The sequence below is a fragment of the Trichomycterus rosablanca genome, chromosome 20 (assembly GCF_030014385.1).
Source record: "Trichomycterus rosablanca isolate fTriRos1 chromosome 20, fTriRos1.hap1, whole genome shotgun sequence".
Taxonomy (NCBI): domain Eukaryota; kingdom Metazoa; phylum Chordata; class Actinopteri; order Siluriformes; family Trichomycteridae; genus Trichomycterus; species Trichomycterus rosablanca.
The window spans coordinates 20,253,845-20,277,776 of NC_086007.1; the positions used below are offsets into that span (position 1 = coordinate 20,253,845).

At 43.8% G+C, this 23,932-nt stretch overlaps 1 protein-coding gene across 1 annotated transcript in view; it reads right to left on the minus strand.

Moving 5' to 3' along the window:
• The window catches only part of timm50 (translocase of inner mitochondrial membrane 50 homolog (S. cerevisiae)), a 50,567-nt gene that overhangs the window by 14,134 nt on the left and 12,501 nt on the right, over positions 1-23,932 (minus strand). The window contains exons 4-6 of the mRNA XM_063016633.1: positions 7,445-7,466; positions 1,348-1,406; positions 1,141-1,260 (exon numbers count right to left, since the gene is read on the minus strand). Coding sequence (XP_062872703.1) covers positions 1,141-1,260; positions 1,348-1,406; positions 7,445-7,466 — 201 coding nt within the window. The remainder of the gene's footprint in view (positions 1-1,140; positions 1,261-1,347; positions 1,407-7,444; positions 7,467-23,932) is intronic.

Genomic DNA, 23,932 nt, shown 5'->3' on the forward strand with positions numbered 1-23,932 from the left:
GTGTTAGTGTGTGTTGTGCTGGTATGAGTGGATCAGACACAGCAATGATGCTGGAGTTTTTAAACACCTCACTGTCCCTGCTGGACTGAGAATAGTCCACCAACCAAAAATATATCTAGCCAACAGCGCCATGTAGGCAGCGTCCTGTGACCACTGATGAAGGTCTAGAAGATGACCGACTCAAACAGCAGCAACAGATGAGCGATCGTCTCTGACTTTACATCTACAAGGTGGACCAACTAGGTAGGAGTGTCTAATAGAGTGGAAACGGTATCTAAAAACTCCAGCAGCGCTGCTGTGTCTGATCCACTCATACCAGCACAACACACACTAACACACCTCCACCATGTCAGTGCAGTGCTGAGAATGATCCACCACCTACATAATACCTGCTCTGTGGTGGTCCTGACCATTGAAGAACAGGGTGAAAGCAGGCTAAAAAAGTATGTAGAGAAACAAATGGACTACAGTCAGTAACTGTAGAACTTCAACGTGCTTCTATGGTAAGTGGAGCTGATAAAATGAACAGTGAGTATGGAAACCAGTAGGTGGTTTTAATGTTATGGCTGATCGATGTTTGCTCATGTATTCATTCATAGCAACTGCTTCTAGTCCCTTTAAACCCAGTGTTCCAGCAGTCCCAGTCAGGTATATGGTATACATTTTACCGTGGCCTTAATCTACTGTATAATTAACACTGTATGGAGCCATTGTATACAGTGTTTCAGGGACTAGCTGCTCAGGCAGGGTGGCTAGTGGCAGAGTCATGGTACAATTGTTGGCCACACAGCATCATCCATTCCTAAGTTAAACATAATGATGGTTCTTAATCGTCCGGGATCGGCACTGAGAGTGCACTGACAAGTTTACCTCCCAACGGCTGGGCTGTTCAGCCATACCCACTCCATAGACATAGCCAATCATGTTTGTGTAGCCGCCTGACGGGCCAATAGCTATATTTTACTAGGAACTGGAACTGTGGAAGATCATTTGTATTAAGCAAAAATAATCACACTGCATAATAGACAGTTGCCAATCTGTCCCAATATGTTGCAAGTGTGTACGTGCTACACTGAAGATGAACTTTTGTCCACTTAGGTCCACCGGGTATATGTTTATTAGAGGCAGGACAGGACATACCGACCACTCTGGATGAAGGAGGACGTCAGTAAGCTCTAGAACCAGGGTGTACGGAGGCTGGTAGTACGGCTCCTTCAGTGGGTCAGGGAGAAGCTTCGGGCTTGTGGGCTCAATGATCATCTGCAGAGAGAACAGGACAGAGAACCTGTGAATTCCTCTAAACATCCATAGCCCATTTATTAATATTTATTAAGCCATTTTACTTACCTGTCTGTAATCTTTAAAATATTTGAATGTTCTCTTGAGCTGCTGAATAACTGGAACCGCTAGAGAAAAAAATACAACAGAAAATGACCATTTAGACACAGACCTCGAGCTATGGAGAACTCATTTTAATAAACCACAGTGGTAAATAATGGACCTACAACCAATTAATAAGATAAATATTATTGCTGTTATTATTTTGTGAATGATCAAAATATTAAAGTCACTGGCTCAGTGTTGAATTACACCAAGTGTGACGTTTTTCCCATGGTGTTGACACTAGATAAAACATTCTCAGATAATTCTTTGAATGACTAATATTTATGGCATTCAGCAAATGCTTTTTATCCAAAATAACTTGTGATTGAACACAATAGAATAAAACACCTTTATTTGTTATATACACCGATCAGCCATAACATTAAAACCACCTCCTTGTTTCTACACTCACTGTCCATTTACAATTACAATCCGTTCTACAATTACTGACTGTAGTCCATCTATTTCTCTACATACTGTTTTAGCCTGCTTTCACCCTGTTCTTCAGTGCTCAGGACCACCACAGAGCAGGTATTATTTGGGTGGTGGGTCATTCTCAGCACTGTAGTGACACTGACATGGTGGTGGTGCGTTAGTGTGTGTTGTGCTGGTATGAGTGGATCAGAAACAGCAGCGCTGCTGGAGTATTTAAATACCGTGTCCACTCACTGTCCACTCTATTAGGCAGTCCTACCTAGTTGGTCCACCTTGTACATGTAAAGTCAGAGACGATCGCTCATCTATTGCTGACGTTTGAGTTGGTCGTCTTCGGGACCTTCATCAGTGGTCACAGGACGCTGCCCACGGGGCGCTGTTGGCTGGATATTTTTGGCTGGTGGACTATTCTCAGTCCAGCAGTGACAGTGAGGTGTTTAAAAACTCCATGCACTTATACCAGCACAACACACACTAACACACCACCACCGTGTCAGTGTCACTGCAGTGCTGAGAATGATCCACCACTTAAATAATATCTACTCTGTAGTGGTCCTGACCATTGAAGAACAGCATGAAAGGGGGCTAACAAAGCATGCAGAGAAACATATGAACTACAGTCAGTAATTGTAGAACCACAAAGTGCTACTATATGGTTAGTGGAGCTGATAAAATGGACAGTAAGTGTAGTCAGTATAGCATAACAGAGATGGCCACTGAACCTAGTTGCATGTACACGTATGGCATTTAGCAGCCCTCAGTGTCCAAAGCAATTGGGGGTTAAGGACTGTGATCAAGGGCCCAACAAAGGCAGATTGGTGGTTGGCAATCAATCATTTATTAATTTGGCTGGTATCAGTTCCACTTATTCACAAATAAAAAACAGTATTATTTGATCTTGCTACACCTCACCTCAACAAAACCCACACTGACCAAAACCAATTGGCTTCGATTTAGGACTTACATGTCTGTCATGTAAGGCTTGGATCGACTCAAGAGTGGACAGTTGCAAGAACCGTTAATGCTAATACGAGGAGACAGTAGAAAAGCTAAAAGTTCAGAGAAGCAACTGGCCATGCTTTGAAGTGCTCCTTGTCCTAACCTTGTTTGTCAGTGTAATGGAGAGGGGGGTCTTTTGTTTAGCCGGAGAGGCTTTGTGGCTCTTGAAGGACGGTCTATTGAAATGCAGGACGGCAGGAGCGAGAGAAAGATCGAAAGGCTGGGCCCCCGGCCTCAACAAAGGCCTCCTTTAATCCGGCACGGGCATAGCATATGCTCGGCTAGTTTGCCAAAAGCCATTATTGCTCAATTGCTTTTCATTTCTTTTCTTTAGGTAAGCTATTGCTTTCTTGGCTCCCCTTATTTTGTCAGTGTGTGCTGGCGGTGCCCTTATGTACCGCTCCAGACTTAAGAGCACTAGGTAGGGCAGTCGGGACAAAGCGGCCTGGTCAGCCTTTAGATTAATGTTTGTTTGTTTTTGGTATGAGGCTTTTGTCTGTCTGTGGGCATACAAAGTCTGAGACGAAACATACTGTTGGTGTAAACGAATGCAAGGTGACCGCTGAGGTAACAAAGAATGATCAGTCATAACATTAAAACCACCTCCTTGTTTCTACACACACTGTCCATTTTATCAGCTCCACTTACCATATAGAAGCACTTTGTAGTTCTACAATTACTGACTGCAGTCCATCTGTTTCTCTACATAGCCTGCTTTCACCCGGTTCTTAAATGGTCAGGACCACCACAGGACCACTACAGAGCAGGTATTATTTGGGTGGTGGATCATTCTCAGCACTGCAGTGACACTGACATGGTGGTGATGTGTTAGTGTGTGTTGTGCTAGTATGAGTCACTGCTGGACTGAGAATAGTCCACCAACCAAAAATATCCAGCCAACAGTGCATCAGTAATAATGAAGGTCTAGAAGATGACCGACTCAAACAGCAGCAATAGATGAGCGATCGTCTCTGACTTGTACATCTACAAGGTGGACCAACTAGCTAGGAGTGTCTAATAGAGTGGACAGTGAGTGGACACAGTATTTAAAAACTGCAGCAGCATTGCTGTGTCTGATCCACTCATACCAGCACAACACACACTAACACACCACCACCATGTCAGTGTCAGTGCAGTGCTGAGAATGATCCACCACCTAAATAATACCTGCTCTGTGTTAATCCTGTGGGGGTCCTGACTATTGAAGAACAAGGTGAAAGCAGGCTAAAAAGGTATGTAGAAAAATAGATGGACTACAGTCAGTAATTGTAGAACCACAATGTGCTTTCATGTGGTAAGTGGAGCTGATAAAATGGACAGTGATTGTAGAAACAAACAGGTGGTTTTAATGTTATGGCTGATCGATGTATATATACAGGTGTACAGTACAACGAAATTATTTCTTCGCATATCGCAGCTCTTATAGAAGCTGGGGTCAGAGCGCAGGGTCAGCCATTGTATGGCGCCCCTGGAGAAGAGAAGGTTAAGGGTCTTGCTCAAGGCCCCAACAGTGGCTGCATGGCAGAACTGGAATTCAATCACTCAACCTTTCAGTTGCTAGCCCAAAGCTTTGACTTTTATTTGATTGCAGACAGGATGAACCTGAGATATTTAATGTTTTATCTGCTTAACTTCATTTCATTTATTAATAAACATCCATTCCTGCATTTCAGGCCTGCAACACATTCCAAAAAGAGTTGGGACAGGGGCAATTTATGGCTAGTAATGAGGTAAAAACAAAATAATGACATGATGTCAACAGGTGATTGTAATGATGGTTTGGTACAAAAGCAGCATCCAGGAAAGGCCGAGTCTTGGATGAGCAAAGATGATCAGAGGATCTCCAGAACGACTGGAAAGGAATTTGGATATTTCTCCCTCTACAGTGCATAATATCATTAAACGATTCAAAGTGCATAAAGGCCAAGGGTGCAAACTTAAGCTGAGCGCCCGTGATCTTCCTTCCCTCAGGCGGCACTGCATCAAGAACCGCCACTCATCAATATCTGATATAACCACATGGGTGAGGGATTACTTTGGCAAACCTTTGTCAAGCACTACAATACAGAGTTACATGCACAAATACCACTTAAAACTTTACTGTGCAAAAAAGAAGCCTTATGTTAACCATGTCCAGAAGCGGCGTCGACTTCTCAGGGCTCGGAGGCATCTAGGATGGACCATCACACAGTGGAAACGTGCATTGTGGTCAGATGAATCAGCATTCCAGGTCTTTTTTTGAAAAAAATGGACGCCGTGTGCTCCGGACCAACGACGAAAAGGACCATCCAGACTGTTATCAGCGACAAGTCCAAAAGCCAGGGTCTGTCATGGTATGGGACTGTGTCAGTGCCCTTGGCAAAGGTGATTTACACTTCTGTGATGGCAGCATTAATGCAGAAAAGTACACTGAGATCTTAGAGCAACATGTGCTGCCTTCAAGACGTCATCTTTTCCAGGGACGTCCATGCATTTTTCCACACGCTGCACACATTACAAAGGCATGGCTGTGGAAGAAGAGGGTACGGGTACTGGACTGGCCTGCCTGCAGTCCTGATCTGTCCCCAATAGAGAATGTGTGGAGAATTTTGAAAGAAAAAATGCAACAACAGCGACCCCGTACTGTCGCACATCTTAAGACGTGTTTGCAAAATAAAAGCTGAAACACTAAATCACTTGGTATCCTCGGTGCCAAAATGTCTTTTAAGTGTGGTGAAAAGGAATGGCAACATTACAAAGTGGTAAATGCTTTACTGTCCCAACTTTATTTTGGAATGTGTTGCAAATTGTGTTACTTTCTGGGGTCAAGCAAACCTTATAGTACTCAAAACCTTCACTACATGCAAACATGTCTGGACATGTTCTGCCTAACATAGCAGTGCAGTTTTGTAGTCGCATATATCCATATGCATGTTCTAGAGAATACCGTCACTTGGCAGGAAGACAAGCCTTTCCAAGGGACGCTTGTTTAGCTCCCAGAGGACTACTCTGTTCAGGGGCTGGGCCAGCATCCCTTCGCTAGCCTTCTGCTGATGAAAGGATAGGTTAGCGTGGGGACAGAAGGCATCCAGGCCTCTACTTACTCCCCTCTGGGACCTGGTGTTTCACCCAGGTCTCTAAAGTAATCATCGTCTTCAATACGACATTAATCGCTTTAGTGTTGGACACCAGTGCCCCGCGCGTGGAGATCTTCGGATCGGGGGTGCCGTGTGTGCATGGGGGAACACTTGTGCTGACACGTGTGCTGTTAATTACGCAATTAGAGATGCGCGAACCAAGCAGGGTGCGGCTAGTTATCGTATTTGAGATTAGCTTGATCTGAAAGGCACAGCTGGTAGGTCATAAAACCGGGAGACGGTATTGCTTTTCCGATGGCATCGTCTCATTCCTGGGTGCCACTTTCTGTGGAACGTAATCAATGTCTGGAAGAGGAAATTAAAAACACACAATAAGCAGTGATGGCTCAGCAGTTAGACTCCTGTGTTGTTTAGAAGGTTAGGAGTTTAAATCTCATCACTGCTGAAGAGAGACAGATGAGCTTTTAGCAAGGGTCCCTATTTTTAAGACTTTGTCCACACAAATGCAGTGTGGAAATCCAGTCCAGTCCAGTATAGTACCCGTACCCTCTTCTTCCTCAGCCATGCCTTCGTAATGTGTGCAGCATGTGCTTTTGCATCGTCTTGTTGAAAAATGCATGGACGTCCCTGGAAAAGATGACGTCTTGAAGGCAGCACATGTTGCTCTAAGATCTCAATGTACTTTTCTGCATTAATGCTGCCATCACAGAAGTGTAACTGACCTTTGCCAAGGGCACTGACACAAACCCATACCATGACAGACCCTGGCTTTTGGACTTGTTCCTGATAACAGTCTGGATGGTCCTTTTGGTCATTGGTCTGGAGCAAAAGACCTGGAATGCTGATTCATCTGACCACAATACACGTTTCCGCTGTGTGATGGTCCATCCTAGATGCCTCCGAGCCCTGAGAAGTCGACGCCGCTTTTGGACATGGTCAACATAAGGTTTCTTTTTTGCACGGTAAAGTTTGAAGTGGCATTTGTGCATGTAACTCTGTATTGTAGTGCTGGACAAAGGTTTGCCAAAGTAATCCCTCACCCATGTGGTTATATCAGCTATTGTTGAGTGGCGGTTCTTGATGCAGTGCCGTCCGAGGGATCGAAGATCACAAGTGTTCAGCTTAAGTTTGCGCCCTTGGCCTTTATGCACTGAAATACTTCCAGATTCCTTGAATGGTTTAATGATATTATGCACTGTAGAGGGAGAAATATGCAAATCCCTTCTAATTTTTCTTTGAGGTTCATTGTTTTTAATTATTTCAAGATCTGATCATCTTTGCTCATCGAAGACTCGGCCTTTCCTGGTTGCTGCCTTTGTATCAAACCATGATTACAATCACCTGTTTCATTTTTTCACCTCATTACTAGCCCTAAATTGGCCCCGTCCCAACTTTATTTGGAAGGTGTTGCACGCCTGAAATGCAGGAATGGAGGTATATTAACAAATGAAATGAAGTTGAGCAGACAAAACATGAAATATCTCAGGTTCAAACTGTAAGGAACACATGCTTACAACTGAGACCTTGAATAAAGGAAAGGCTTCACTTACCGTTATCAAACTCATCTACAACCTAAACAAAACAAAGAAGAGAAAAAAAGTCAGCCAAGGTACAGAACATACGTACAAAACAAGCAAATAAAAACAAACAAGACTAATTCAGTACATCAATTCGTCCATAAGCTGAACTTCTGGATGGGTAGTACCAATTAACCTGACTGCATGTCGTTGGACTGTGGGAGGAAACCAAAGCACCCGGAGGAGAGCATGCAAACCCCATACAAAAAGGACCCGAACAGTTCCGCCTGGGAATCGAATCCAAAACAACTTACGACTGTGACTCAATACAATGCGAGCAATTAAGGGTTAAAGGTCAGTATTCAGTGGCCCAAAAGTCTGATTCCCCAGTCCAGTACCCTAACCACTAAGCAAATATCACAACCCTAATCCCTAAACACGATGGAAATTTCACCATGATGTTTCCGGCTTCCAGGAAGCCTAATCGAAATACCGAGGCATCATGAACAAATTCGGGAATGGGACCGGCTTGGTAACATATTCACGAGTTGCTCGGAAATGCTAGCTCAATAGTGGGTTTGTATTTCGCTCCCGTTCACTGAACATGCTGGATCATGCACACAATCTTTCTTTCATAAATTTTCTTGACCTGTTAAACGAGTCGAGCCATCACATCCTTCAATAAACAGCAGCGAAGAGGTAGAAGGAGATAATGAAAGGAGTGTCATGCGAATGTAAAGCAAAACTCTGCCGATTAACGGAAGGACGCAGAATCCAGTATGACCGAGTGATTCTGATCAATCTAATCTGCACCTGATGCTGGTTGAAGTGGTTTCAACGGAGTTAAAATATGCAGTTATTGATTGGGACAATAGTGAGAATGAAATAATGTGCTTGTTTTATTTAGCATTGATTATCTACGCACTGAAGCAGCCAATCAACCCAAAGGATCAATATTTAGGCGATCAAAACTCGGCTCTCGATCGCTAAGTGTGAACTACCCAACAACTCGACCCGACCGGCTCGCCGAGCGCTCGGCGACTGGATTGAGTTTTCTGGCAGGTCAGAATGAGTGGGAATGAGTGACATGTCGAACAGCCGATGAGAACGCACGATACGGTGTGAGGGAAACGCAGGAGAGAAAACAGGTGGGACAGGGGGATAATATAGTTTATATCAGAATACATCGGCACACGCACACGTTTTACAGTATTTCTGACCTGATCGTTCTCTACAAAACATAACACCAACACTGCATTGCAAAATTATTAATTAACCTCCAACTCACTATAGAACAATCCATACTGTTCATGTTGCCAAATCCACTCAGATTCATTTATTTTTACGCTGCATATCAGCGCACAAACACTTTGATCGCTCGCTACTTGTTGACGTGCATTTTTGGACATGGTATAATTAAACTCCTCGTCACTTCTCGCGTGTGTTTTTGTTAAAAAAAACAACAAAAAAGGGAGACCAGAGAAGCTCATCTGTGATTCCAGTTGGTGATAGATCGTGTAGTGTGAAAGCCCCTATCACCGATCAGTCGTGTAGTGTGAAATATACACCAACCGAAAGACAGTGTGAACTGTACAGAGACCCGACAAATCAGAAAGTCGTGTAGTGTGAACTTGGCATTAAGTGTTCTGCCTCTGTGGGGTCATCTAATGCCTAGTTCACACTACACGATGTCTGCCCTGATTTTCGCTCACCGACTGGTCGGCGCTAGATTTGCCGGCTCGGGAGCAACTCGATGTTCGCTCGGCAATCGAAACTCGGCTCTCAATCGCCATAAGTGAAATGCTCAACAACTCGATCCGAGCGGCTCGCCGAGTGCTCGGCGACTGAAGAGTGATATCTAGCACGTCAAATATCTGGATCTGAGTCACCCAACTGGCAATGAGTGCTATGTCCTACAGCTGATGACAACGCAAGATACGGGTGAGGGAAACGCAGGGGAGGAGTTGTAAAAAGGTGGAACAGGGGTGTAATATAGTAGTATATCAGGATACATCGGCACACACACAAGTTTTACAGTATTTCTGACCTTATCGTTCTCTACAAAACATAACACCAGCGTCGCATTGCAAAAAATATTTATTGACCTCCAACTCACTACAGAACAAATTCCATGCTGCTCGAGTAGCCAAATCCACTCGGATTCATTTATGCTGCACATCAGCGCACAGACTTTGATCGCTCGCTACTTGTTGACGTGCATTTTTGGACGTGGTATCATTAAACCCCTCGTCACTTCTCGTGTGTGTTTTCGTGACAAAACGTAGTTTGGGAGATCAGAGAAGCTCGCCTGCGATTCCATTAGTGTGAAACCCCCTATCGCCGATCAGTCGTGTAGTGTGATATACACACTGACTTGAAAGACTCCCGATTACAAGAGATCCAGTCGTGTAGTGTGAACTTTACAGTGACCCGACGACTTGGAAAGTCGTGTAGTGTGAACTTGGCATAAGAAGCTTGGAGAAATCAGTAGCGATATGTAATTGGATTTGTGTGCTGGGTGGAACACATGAACCTGGATATTTTATGACTAGTTGCAACAACTTCAGGTCATAGATGTCTGCTTAGATGTCTCAACTGGTTTAATGTCTGCTTTCTAGCTTTCAAACCCAGTTTTGGTGCATTCGATGAGCTTCAGATGATGGGATAAGCATCCTGTCATGTCTTCAAGCAACTAAAAAAATTCCTTGCTCTCTGAGGTCCCTTTTCCACCGACGCGGCACGGAACCCGTTCCGGTTCCCGAACTTGATTTTGAACCGGTTCCGCGTGTTTCCACCGGAAAAAAGAAGTTCCAGACAGCGAACTAGCGGGCCAATCTGGCACCACAGAATACTTGGTTTTTCAGCCCGAACCGTGACGTCCGTCAGCGGGCGTGTCACGTTGTACAGCATAGCGCGTTAGCAACAATGCCGTCCGCTGGTGTCTCGTATGGAGCTTAATGCTGTATTTTTATCTTTTAAACTTCACCTGATTACATTTTAAACCAGTTTGCCGCTGATATTTTGAAAGCGCCTGTAAAAAGGTGAACTGTTTGATATTACGAGATAAAAGTGACCCGGACAGAACGAACACCGCTTAACGTGAAAAATAAAGCGTGAAGCTTTTTCAACTCCCCAAGCTGCATAAACACAGATACATGTTTTATTTTAGACTGGATTTGATGTTTATTTCACACAGATTAATGTTCGTGTTGTGGAACTTTAGTGATGTTTCACCGCTCGAGTCGAGCGCTGAGCAAATCGGCTATTTGCGCCGAGAGTCGCGGTGAAAGCGAAGCGCAAAACTCCTCTCACGTCAATAAACTAAAGAAAACAACAACTGAGACAAACACGTCACGTCTTCTTATCACCGATAGTTAGATCGCTGCTTTCTACATAAAAACAAACATCTGTAACAGCAGCACAAATGCTCGCACATAATCCACACGCTCCGCCATATCACTTCTCTTAACTCTTAGTAAGTAACGCCCACTGTTGATGACGCAGCTTGGTTCTCAAAAACTAGTGGAAACGCGCGTCGGTTCTCTACAGAACACCAAGGTTCAGAGAAACCCGAACAGAACCGGTTCAAGAACCATGGTTTTTTTGGTGGAAAAGGGGTATGAGTGACTATCAGACCAAAACTGAGACACCATCCTTAGCGGATTTCAATGTAGCAATAAGGTTTTAGTGTTAAGCAGTTTGTTCCTCTCCACACAAAGCATGTACGTTTGCTACCTGAGACACGCTTGGATGGTGCAGTGATTCAACGCGCTAACCCACCACTGCTGAGATCTCGGGCTCGAATCTCGGCTGTGTTATCGAGCATTGCTGCTACAATTGCAGGTCAAGGTGCCTGCACCATTTACATTTTCAGCATTTAGCAGACGCTTTTATCCAAAGTGACTTACAGTACTGTGACAGTATATTGACAGCTCAAGGGCCCAACAGTGGCAACCTGGCAATGGTGGGGGTTGAACCAGTGACCTTTTGATTGCTAGTCCAGTACCTTCACCACCAGGCTACAACTGCACTGTAATTGCAGTTCAAGGTCAAGGTGAAGATGTCTGCACCAGGGATAGAGGATTCACAAATAGTATCTGTGATGTGAGAAGAAGCGATCAGAGATGGCGTGTGATGGTCTGTGACTCTCCTCTGTTGGCAGTGGAGAAAATTACAACTGAGGAATTGGGAGTTAAAGGGGGGAACTGGCAACACTAGGTAATGTTTGTTTATTTGTTGTTTAATGCCATGTTTACCCATTGGTCATTCTCATGGCAAGATAGGTACCTAGCTTTGTTCGGGTTATTTATTCATGTTCTTTGTCTTGTGTACTTTCTGTGTTTATATCTATACGTGTATTATCAGTCCTGTATTTTTCAAATAATTGATCAGAGTTTCTGTTTTAGTTTTGTTAAAGATTTCTACCATTTTGTCAATAAATGTTCGATGGTTACTTGTGTGTTACAGTGTTCGCATATCGGTGGGCGTTCTCCCTTCACCAGGTGTACATGTGTTAGGCGGGAGTGCCCAATACGACATCTTGTGTATGTCGTCTGTTCCAGTCTCTTTCCAGTTGGTAGTGTTGGACGTGTTTGGATGTTGGGGTGGATATTGTAGAGTTTGTTCTGCTTTAGTTTTTCCCATTCTTTTACTGTGAGTAATGAAGATGTGACAATTACAATGATCATTAGGGCATCGTTATTCGAGCACTGGTGCTATCAACCGGATGGACTTTTAAACAGACATGATTGGCTATGTCTGAGGAGGGGGTGGTTGAAACCCTGTGATGGGTACTCCTGTTCTGCACCCAGGGTTTCCCGGTGGAACCAGACACACCACTACCAGAACAGAGCAATTAACAAAAAATAATAATAATAATAATATAAATATAATATATAATATGCTGCCAAATACCACAGCACACCTTCAGGGGTCAAGGGGGATATATATATATATATATATATATATATATATATATATCCTGAAGGTGTGCTGTGGTATATATATGTGTGTGTATATATATATATATATATATATATATATATATATATATATATATATATATATATATACAGTGTATCACAAAAGTGAGTACACCCCTCACATTTCTGCAAATATTTTATTATATCTTTTCATGGGACAACACTATAGAAATAAAACTTGGATATAACTTAGAGTAGTCAGTGTACAACTTGTATAGCAGTGTAGATTTACTGTCTTCTGAAAATAACTCAACACACAGCCATTAATGTCTAAATGGCTGGCAACATAAGTGAGTACACCCCACAGTGAACATGTCCAAATTGTGCCCAAAGTGTCAATATTTTGTGTGACCACCATTATTATCCAGCACTGCCTTAACCCTCCTGGGCATGGAATTCACCAGAGCTGCACAGGTTGCTACTGGAATCCTCTTCCACTCCTCCATGATGACATCACGGAGCTGGTGGATGTTAGACACCTTGAACTCCTCCACCTTCCACTTGAGGATGCGCCACAGGTGCTCAATTGGGTTTAGTCCATCACCTTTACCTTCAGCTTCCTCAGCAAGGCAATTGTCATCTTGGAGGTTGTGTTTGGGGTCGTTATCCTGTTGGAAAACTGCCATGAGGCCCAGTTTTCGAAGGGAGGGGATCATGCTCTGTTTCAGAATGTCACAGTACATGTTGGAATTCATGTTTCCCTCAATGAACTGCAGCTCCCCAGTGCCAGCAACACTCATGCAGCCCAAGACCATGATGCTACCACCACCATGCTTGACTGTAGGCAAGATACAGTTGTCTTGGTACTTCTCACCAGGGCGCCGCCACACATGCTGGACACCATCTGAGCCAAACAAGTTTATCTTGGTCTCGTCAGACCACAGGGCATTCCAGTAATCCATGTTCTTGGACTGCTTGTCTTCAGCAAACTGTTTGTGGACTTTCTTGTGCTTCAGCTTCCTTCTGGGATGACGACCATGCAGACCGAGTTGATGCAGTGTGCGGCGTATGGTCTGAGCACTGACAGGCTGACCTCCCACGTCTTCAACCTCTGCAGCAATGCTGGCAGCACTCATGTGTCTATTTTTTAATGCCAACCTCTGGATATGACGCCGAACACGTGGACTCAACTTCTTTGGTCGACCCTGGCGAAGCCTGTTCCGAGTGGAACCTGTCCTGGAAAACCGCTGTATGACCTTGGCCACCATGCTGTAGCTCAGTTTCAGGGTGTTAGCAATCTTCTTATAGCCCAGGCCATCTTTGTGGAGAGCAACAATTCTATTTCTCACATCCTCAGAGAGTTCTTTGCCATGAGGTGCCATGTTGAATATCCAGTGGCCAGTATGAGAGAATTGTACCCAAAACACCAAATTTAACAGCCCTGCTCCCCATTTACACCTGGGACCTTGACACATGACACCAGGGAGGGACAACGACACATTTGGGCACAATTTGGACATGTTCACTGTGGGGTGTACTCACTTATGTTGCCAGCTATTTAGACATTAATGGCTGTGTGTTGAGTTATTTTCAGAAGACAGTAAATCTACACTGCTATACAAGTTGTACACTGACTACTCTAAGTTATATCCAAGTTTCATGTCTATAGTGTTGTCCCATGAAAAGATATAATGAAATATTTGCAGAAATGTGAGGGGTGTACTCACTTTTGTGATACACTGTATATATATATATATACAGTGTATCACAAAAGTGAGTACACCCCTCACATTTCTGCAGATATTTAAGTATATCTTTTCATGGGACAACACTGACAAAATGACACTTTGACACAATGAAAAGTTGTCTGTGTGCAGCTTATATAACAGTGTAAATTTATTCTTCCCTCAAAATAACTCAATATACAGCCATTAATGTCTAAACCACCGGCAACAAAAGTGAGTACACCCCTTAGTAAAAGTTCCTGAAGTGTCAATATTTTGTGTGGCCACCATTATTTCCCAGAACTGCCTTAACTCTCCTGGGCATGGAGTTTACCAGAGCTTCACAGGTTGCCACTGGAATGCTTTTCCACTCCTCCATGACAACATCACGGAGCTGGCGGATATTCGAGACTTTGCGCTCCTCCACCTTCCGCTTGAGGATGCCCCAAAGATGTTCTATTGGGTTTAGGTCTGGAGACATGCTTGGCCAGTCCATCACCTTTACCCTCAGCCTCTTCAATAAAGCAGTGGTCGTCTTAGAGGTGTGTTTGGGGTCATTATCATGCTGGAACACTGCCCTGCGACCCAGTTTCCGGAGGGAGGGGATCATGCTCTGCTTCAGTATTTCACAGTACATATTGGAGTTAATGTGTCCCTCAATGAAATGTAACTCCCCAACACCTGCTGCACTCATGCAGCCCCAGACCATGGCATTCCCACCACCATGCTTGACTGTAGGCATGACACACTTATCTTTGTACTCCTCACCTGATTGCCGCCACACATGCTTGAGACCATCTGAACCAAACAAATTAATCTTGGTCTCATCAGACCATAGGACATGGTTCCAGTAATCCATGTCCTTTGTTGACATGTCTTCAGCAAACTGTTTGCGGGCTTTCTTGTGTAGAGACTTCAGAAGAGGCTTCCTTCTGGGGTGACAGCCATGCAGACCAATTTGATGTAGTGTGCGGCGTATGGTCTGAGCACTGACAGGCTGACCCCCCACCTTTTCAATCTCTGCAGCAATGCTGACAGCACTCCTGCGCCTATCTTTCAAAGACAGCAGTTGGATGTGACGCTGAGCATGTGCACTCAGCTTCTTTGGACGACCAACGCGAGGTCTGTTTTGAGTGGTCTTTTAAAACGCTGGATGATCTTGGCCACTGTGCTGCAGCTCAGTTTCAGGGTGTTGGCAATCTTCTTGTAGCCTTGGCCATCTTCATGTAGCGCAACAATTCATCTTTTAAGATCCTCAGAGAGTTCTTTGCCATGAGGTGCCATGTTGGTACTTTCAGTGACCAGTATGAGAGAGTGTGAGAGCTGTACTACTAAATTGAACACACCTGCTCCCGATGCACACCTAAGACCTAGTAACACTAACAAATCACATGACATTTTGGAGGGAAAATGACAAGCAGTGCTCAATTTGGACATTTAGGGGTGTAGTCTCTTAGGGGTGTACTCACTTTTGTTGCCGGTGGTTTAGACATTAATGGCTGTATATTGAGTTATTTTGAGGGAAGAATAAATTTACACTGTTATATAAGCTGCACACAGACTACTTTTCATTGTGTCAAAGTGTCATTTTGTCAGTGTTGTCCCATGAAAAGATATACTTAAATATCTGCAGAAATGTGAGGGGTGTACTCACTTTTGTGATACACTGTATATATATATATATATATATATTTACACACATATATATATATACATATACATACATACAGTAGTCATTGGCCTTACCGGTCTTTTGCAGCCTGATTATATATATACAGTGTATCACAAAAGTGAGTACACCCCTCACATTTCTGCAGATATTTAAGTATATCTTTTCATGGGACAACACTTACAAAATGACACTTTGACACAATGAAAAGTACTCTGTGTGCAGCTTATATAACAGTGTAAATTTATTCTTCCCTCAAAATAACTCAATATACAGCCATTAATGTCTAAACCACCGGCAACAAAAGTGAGTACACCCCTAAGAGACTACACCCCTAAATGTCCAAATTGAGCACTGCTTGTCATTTTCCCTCCAAAATGTCATGTGATTTGTTAGTGTTACTAGGTCTCAGGTGTGCATAGGGAGCAGGTGTGTTCAATTTAGTAGTACAGCTCTCACACTCTCTCATACTGGTCACTGAAAGTTCCAACATGGCACCTCATGGCAAAGAACTCTCTAAGGATCTTAAAAGACGAATTGTTGCGCTACATGAAGATGGCCAAGGCTACAAGAAGATTGCCAACACCCTAAAACTGAACTGCAGCACAGTGGCCAAGATCATCCAGCGTTTTAAAAGAGCAGGGTCCACTCAGAACAGACCTCGCATTGGTCGTCCAAAGAAGCTGAGTGCACGTGCTCAGCGTCACATCCAACTGCTGTCTTTGAAAGATAGGCGCAGGAGTGCTGTCAGCATTGCTGCAGAGATTGACAAGGTAGGGGGTCAGCCTGTCAGTGCTCAGACCATACGCCGCACACTACATCAAATTGGTCTGCATGGCTGTCACCCCAGAAGGAAGCCTCTTCTGAAGTCTCTACACAAGAAAGCCCGCAAACAGTTGCTGAAGACATGTCAACAAAGGACATGGATTACTGGAACCATGTCCTATGGTCTGATGAGACCAAGATTAATTTGTTTGGTTCAGATGGTCTCAAGCATGTGTGGCGGCAATCAGGTGAGGAGTACAAAGATAAGTGTGTCATGCCTACAGTCAAGCATGGTGGTGGGAATGCCATGGTCTGGGGCTGCATGAGTGCAGCAGGTGTTGGGGAGTTACATTTCATTGAGGGACACATGAACTCCAATATGTACTGTGAAATACTGAAGCAGAGCATGATCCCCTCCCTCTGGAAACTGGGTCGCAGGGCAGTGTTCCAGCATGATAATGACCCCAAACACACCTCTAACACGACCACTGCTTTATTGAAGAGGCTGAGGGTAAAGGTGATGGACTGGCCAAGCATGTCTCCAGACCTAAACCCAATAGAACATCTTTGGGGCATCCTCAAGCGGAAGGTGGAGGAGCGCAAAGTCTCGAATATCCGCCAGCTCCGTGATGTCGTCATGGAGGAGTGGAAAAGCATTCCAGTGGCAACCTGTGAAGCTCTGGTAAACTCCATGCCCAGGAGAGTTAAGGCAGTTCTGGGAAATAATGGTGGCCACACAAAATATTGACACTTCAGGAACTTTCACTAAGGGGTGTACTCACTTTTGTTGCCGGTGGTTTAGACATTAATGGCTGTATATTGAGTTATTTTGAGGGAAGAATAAATTTACACTGTTATATAAGCTGCACACAGACTACTTTTCATTGTGTCAAAGTGTCATTTTGTCAGTGTTGTCCCATGAAAAGATATACTTAAATATCTGCAGAAATGTGAGGGGTGTACTCACTTTTGTGATACACTGTATATATATATATATATATATATATATATATATATATATATCACAATATGCTAATTTTTTGAGAAGGACCTATATATATATATATATATATATATATATATATATATATATATATATATATATATATATATATATATATATACAGTGTATCACAAAAGTGAGTACACCCCTCACATTTCTGCAGATATTTAAGTATATCTTTTCCTGGGACAACACTGACAAAATGACACTTTGACACAATGAAAAGTAGTCTGTGTGCAGCTTATATAACAGTGTAAATTTATTCTTCCCTCAAAATAACTCAATATACAGCCATTAATGTCTAAACCACCGGCAACAAAAGTGAGTACACCCCTAAGAGACTACACCCCTAAATGTCCAAATTGAGCACTGCTTGTCATTTTCCCTCCAAAATGTCATGTGATTTGTTAGTGTTACTAGGTCTCAGGTGTGCATAGGGAGCAGGTGTGTTCAATTTAGTAGTACAGCTCTCACACTCTCTCATACTGGTCACTGAAAGTTCCAACATGGTACCTCATGGCAAAGAACTCTCTGAGGATCTTAAAAGACGAATTGTTGCACTACATGAAGATGGCCAAGGCTACAAGAAGATTGCCAACACCCTGAAACTGAGCTGCAGCACAGTGGCCAAGATCATCCAGCGTTTTAAAAGAGCAGGGTCCACTCAGAAAAGACCTCGTGTTGGTCGTCCAAAGAAGCTGAGTGCACGTGCTCAGCGTCACATCCAACTGCTGTCTTTGAAAGATAGGCGCAGGAGTGCTGTCAGCATTGCTGCAGAGATTGAAAAGGTGGGGGGTCAGCCTGTCAGTGCTCAGACCATACGCCGCACACTACATCAAATTGGTCTGCATGGCTGTTACCCCAGAAGGAAGCCTCTTCTGAAGTCTCTACACAAGAAAGCCCGCAAACAGTTTGCTGAAGACATGTCAACAAAGGACATGGATTACTGAAACCATGTCCTATGGTCTGATGAGACCAAGATTAATTTGTTTGGTTCAGATGGTCTCAAGCATGTGTGGCGGCAATCAGGTGAGGAGTACAAAGATAAGTGTGTCATGCCTACAGTCAAGCATGGTGGTGGGAATGCCATGGTCTGGGGCTGCATGAGTGCAGCAGGTGTTGGGGAGTTACATTTCATTGAGGGACACATGAACTCCAATATGTACTGTGAAATACTGAAGCAGAGCATGATCCCCTCCCTCCGGAAACTGGGTCGCAGGGCAGTGTTCCAGCATGATAATGACCCCAAACACACCTCTAAGACGACCACTGCTTTATTGAAGAGGCTGAGGGTAAAGGTGATGAACTGGCCAAGCATGTCTCCAGACCTAAACCCAATAGAACATCTTTGGGGCATCCTCAAGCGGAAGGTGGAGGAGCGCAAAGTCTCGAATATCCGCCAGCTCTGTGATGTCGTCATGGAGGAGTGGAAAAGCATTCCAGTGGCAACCTGTGAAGCTCTGGTAAACTCCATGCCCAGGAGAGTTAAGGCAGTTCTGGGAAATAATGGTGGCCACACAAAATATTGACACTTTAGGAACTTTCACTAAGGGGTGTACTCACTTTTGTTGCCGGTGGTTTAGACATTAATGGCTGTATATTGAGTTATTTTGAGGGAAGAATAAATTTACACTGTTATATAAGCTGCACACAGACTACTTTTCATTGTGTCAAAGTGTCATTTTGTCAGTGTTGTCCCATGAAAAGATATACTTAAATATCTGCAGAAATGTGAGGGGTGTACTCACTTTTGTGATACACTGTATATATATATATATATATATATATATATATATATATATATATATATATAGGTCCTTCTCAAAAAATTAGCATATTGTGATAAAGTTCATTATTTTCCATAATGTAATGATAAAAATTAAACTTTCATATATTTTAGATTCATTGCACACCAACTGAAATATTTCAGGTCTTTTATTGTTTTAATACTGATGATTTTGGCATACAGCTCATGAAAACCCAAAATTCCTATCTCAAAAAATTAGCATATCATGAAAAGGTTCTCTAAACGAGCTATTAACCTAATCATCTGAATCAACGAATTAACTCTAAACACCTGCAAAAGATTCCTGAGGCTTTTAAAAACTCCCAGCCTGGTTCATTACTCAAAACTGCAATCATGGGTAAGACTGCCGACCTGACTGCTGTCCAGAAGGCCATCATTGACACCCTCAAGCAAGAGGGTAAGACACAGAAAGAAATTTCTGAACGAATAGGCTGTTCCCAGAGTGCTGTATCAAGGCACCTCAGTGCGAAGTCTGTGGGAAGGAAAAAGTGTGGCAGAAAACGCTGCACAACGAGAAGAGGTGACCGGACCCTGAGGAAGATTGTGGAGAAGGGCCGATTCCAGACCTTGGGGGACCTGCGGAAGCAGTGGACTGAGTCTGGAGTAGAAACATCCAGAGCCACCGTGCACAGGCGTGTGCAGGAAATGGGCTACAGGTGCCGCATTCCCCAGGTCAAGCCACTTTTGAACCAGAAACAGCAGCACTGGACTGTTGCTCAGTGGTCCAAAGTACTGTTTTCGGATGAAAGCAAATTTTGCATGTCATTCGGAAATCAAGGTGCCAGAGTCTGGAGGAAGACTGGGGAGAAGGAAATGCCAAAATGCCTGAAGTCCAGTGTCAAGTACCCACAGTCAGTGATGGTCTGGGGTGCCATGTCAGCTGCTGGTGTTGGTCCACTGTGTTTTATCAAGGGCAGGGTCAATGCAGCTAGCTATCAGGAGATTTTGGAGCACTTCATGCTTCCATCTGCTGAAAAGCTTTATGGAGATGAAGATTTCATTTTTCAGCACGACCTGGCACCTGCTCACAGTGCCAAAACCACTGGTGAATGGTTTACTGACCATGGTATTACTGTGCTCAATTGGCCTGCCAACTCTCCTGACCTGAACCCCATAGAGAATCTGTGGGATATTGTGAAGAGAAAGTTGAGAGACACAAGACCCAACACTCTGGATGAGCTTAAGGCCGCTATCGAAGCATCCTGGGCCTCCATAACACCTCAGCAGTGCCACAGGCTGATTGCCTCCATGCCACGCCGCATTGAAGCAGTCATTTCTGCAAAAGGATTCCCGACCAAGTATTGAGTGCATAACTGAACATAATTATTTGAAGGTTGACTTTTTTTGTATTAAAAACACTTTTCTTTTATTGGTCGGATGAAATATGCTAATTTTTTGAGATAGGAATTTTGGGTTTTCATGAGCTGTATGCCAAAATCATCAGTATTAAAACAATAAAAGACCTGAAATATTTCAGTTGGTGTGCAATGAATCTAAAATATATGAAAGTTTAATTTTTATCATTACATTATGGAAAATAATGAACTTTATCACAATATGCTAATTTTTTGAGAAGGACCTGTATATACACACACAAAGGGAGAAATGATACAATGATACAAAACTTACAAACAAGTGTTGACCTAATCAGTACGGTCTACTCCATCATGGTTCCAATCTGGTCCCATACTCAGATATCAACAACAGGAGCAAAAAAGAAAGAACAGGACAGTGTGGGTCTAGCAAACTTTAGAATACACGCCCCCTGCTGGAGATCCATATTTACACAGCCATCTCTCTAGACTCTTAGCAGCCCATGCATGCCACCTGCTGGTGAACTTAAAGTATTGCCATTGCTGTCCTGCTGAGGTTGGGAAAAGTGCTGTTAATCACAACAGCCGGAGGGTCCTAGTGGCCTGGCTTTAAACCTTACAACTTGTCTCTATCTGTGTGGAATTTGGTCTCTACGCTCATGCCTACATTTACATTTTTGGCATTTAGCCGACGCTTTAACCAAAGTGACTTATAGAACTGTGACAGTATATTGTCTAAGCAATTGAGGGTTAAAGGCCTTGCTCAAGGGCCCAACAGTGACAACCTTGAACCAGTGACCTTTTGGTTACTAGTCCAGTACCTTCCTTGCTCATAGTGTTTTACGAGTGGCAGACCAAACATTATACAGTATGTATTTATTTATTAGGATTTTAAGGTCATGTTTTACACTTTGGTTACGTTCATGACAGGACAGGTAGTTACAGGTTACCCATAATGCAACAGTTCAAGTTCAGTATAGAACATCGCCAAGAGCAATTTTGTATCTCCAGTTCTGTCACTTGTATGTCTTTGTACTGTGGGAGGAAAACAGAGCTCTTGGAGGAAACCCACACATGCAAATTCCATGCAGAAAGGACCTGGACCGCTCCACCAGGGAATCGGACCCTGTACCATCTCGCTGTGAGGCGACAGTGCTACCCCCCTGAACAGGATAAAGCAGCCGTGAAGCCTCCGAAAAGCATGCCATGTTATGAATTTAGCTTGGCGTAGGGGACGAAGCCCTGCCATAAACTAACGGGGTATTCCTGCCTCCCTGGTAAAACAGGACCCAGGCGGCACGGTCGCCTTACAGCAAGAAGGTCCTGGGTTCGATCCCCAAGTGGGGCGGTCTGGGTCCTTTCTGTGTGGAGTTTGCATGTTCTCCCCCATGTGTCTGCGTGGGTTTCCTCCCACAGTCCAAAGACATGCAGGTGAGGTGAATTGGAGATACAAAACTGTCCAGGACTGCGTTTGACGTTAAACTTGTGAAGTGATGAATCTTGGGTAACCAGTACCTACCGTTTGTCACGAATGTAACCGAAGTGTAAAACATGACATTTAACGACACAGCTGGAAAGACGCTGGATTGTACCGTTTCCCAATAAAACCAACAGTATGAGATCGGGATTCAGTTCCGGCTCCCGCGCTGTCGCCTCGACTGACTGTTCCCCCATTAAGGCCCGTAGGTGTGCGGAGAAGCACTTCACACCGTGGCACACTCCACATTCCGCCTGGTTCACAGCTGCCCGTGAAGTATCCCTCGCTCATTCAATTTAGCTCCTGCCCAAAAGGTGGACGACAGTCATTTCAAACTAGGAAAGGATCATTACCTCAGGGTTTACGTCCAATTATTCACACTTCACAAAATTGGCAGCTGGGTGTGATGTGTGCCCTTCACGCGTTTACACCTACAGGAGACTCTATTGTTTTGTCACTGGATGAATGGCTAACTGCCTGTATGATAAAAAAGCAACTGGAAATAAGTTAAGGACGTGTCCTTTAAAGCAAAAAAACATAAATAGTTCATGGTCTTTCTATTTAATACCAGTATGAGGGTATCTTTGACTCATAATGCCAAGTTCACACTACACGACTTTCCAAGTCGTCAGGTCGCTGTACAGTTCACACTACACGACTGAATCTTTTGCACTCGGGAGTCTTCCAGTCGGTGTATATTTCACACTACACGACTGATCGGCGATAGGGGGTTTCACACTACACGATCCATCACCAACTGGAATCGCAGGCGAGCTCCTCTGGTCTCCCTTTTTTTCTTCTTTACAAAAAGACACGCGAGAAGTGACGAGGGGTTTAATGATACCACGTCCAAAAATGCACGTCAACAAGTAGCGAGCGATCAAAGTGTTTGTGCGCTGATATGCAGCGTAAAATCAAAGAGGAAAAATAAATGAATCTGAGTGGATTTGGCAACACAAACAGTATATGGCTTGTTTTGTAGAGGACGATCAAATCAGAAATACTGTAAAACGTGTGTGTGCCGATGTATTCTGATATAAACTATATTAATTAAGCCCGTCCCAGTGTTTACACTCGTCTCTTGCGTTTCCCCTCACCACTCGTATCCTGCGTTCTCATTGGCTGTTCGACATGTCACTCATTCCCAGTCGCACATCTGAGATCAGATATCTGACCTGCTAGAAAACTGGATCCGGTCGCCGAGCGGTCGGGTCGAGTTGTTGGATAGTTCACACTTAGCGATTCAGAGCCGAGTTTTGATCGCCGAGTGAACGCTGAGTTGCTCCCGACCCGGAAAATCAAGCGCCGACCAGTCGCCGAGCGAAATCTGGGCAAAAATCGTGTAGTGCCAACTAGGCATAAGTGCACAGAATATTACAAAGGTGGAACTTTTACACCTGGCGTCAAGCTAACACAGCATTCCACCTCAACAACATCATACCAACAATCAAACATGATAACAGTAGTGTAATGATCTGGAGCTGCTTTGCTTCCGCAGGACCTGGACGACTTAATTAATCCATAATTAACTGAATCATGATTTTTGCTCTCTACCAGAAAATCATGAAGAAAAGCGCACAAGCAAGTCCAACTCTTAGCGGCTCAAAAGAAACAAAATTGCCAAGTCAAGGGTCTTAATGTGAATCCAACTGAGATGCTGTGGCAAGACCTAAAAGGGACGGAAACCTATAGCATAGATACATTATTTATATAGATATAGATACTTTTCTATAGTGCTACCCACTTAGCCACCATGCCGCCTGCTGAACAGTGTAAAGCAGTCATAAAGAGGGAAAATGAATGAGCCCCTGAAAAGCAAGTTATGCTATGAATATAGGCAA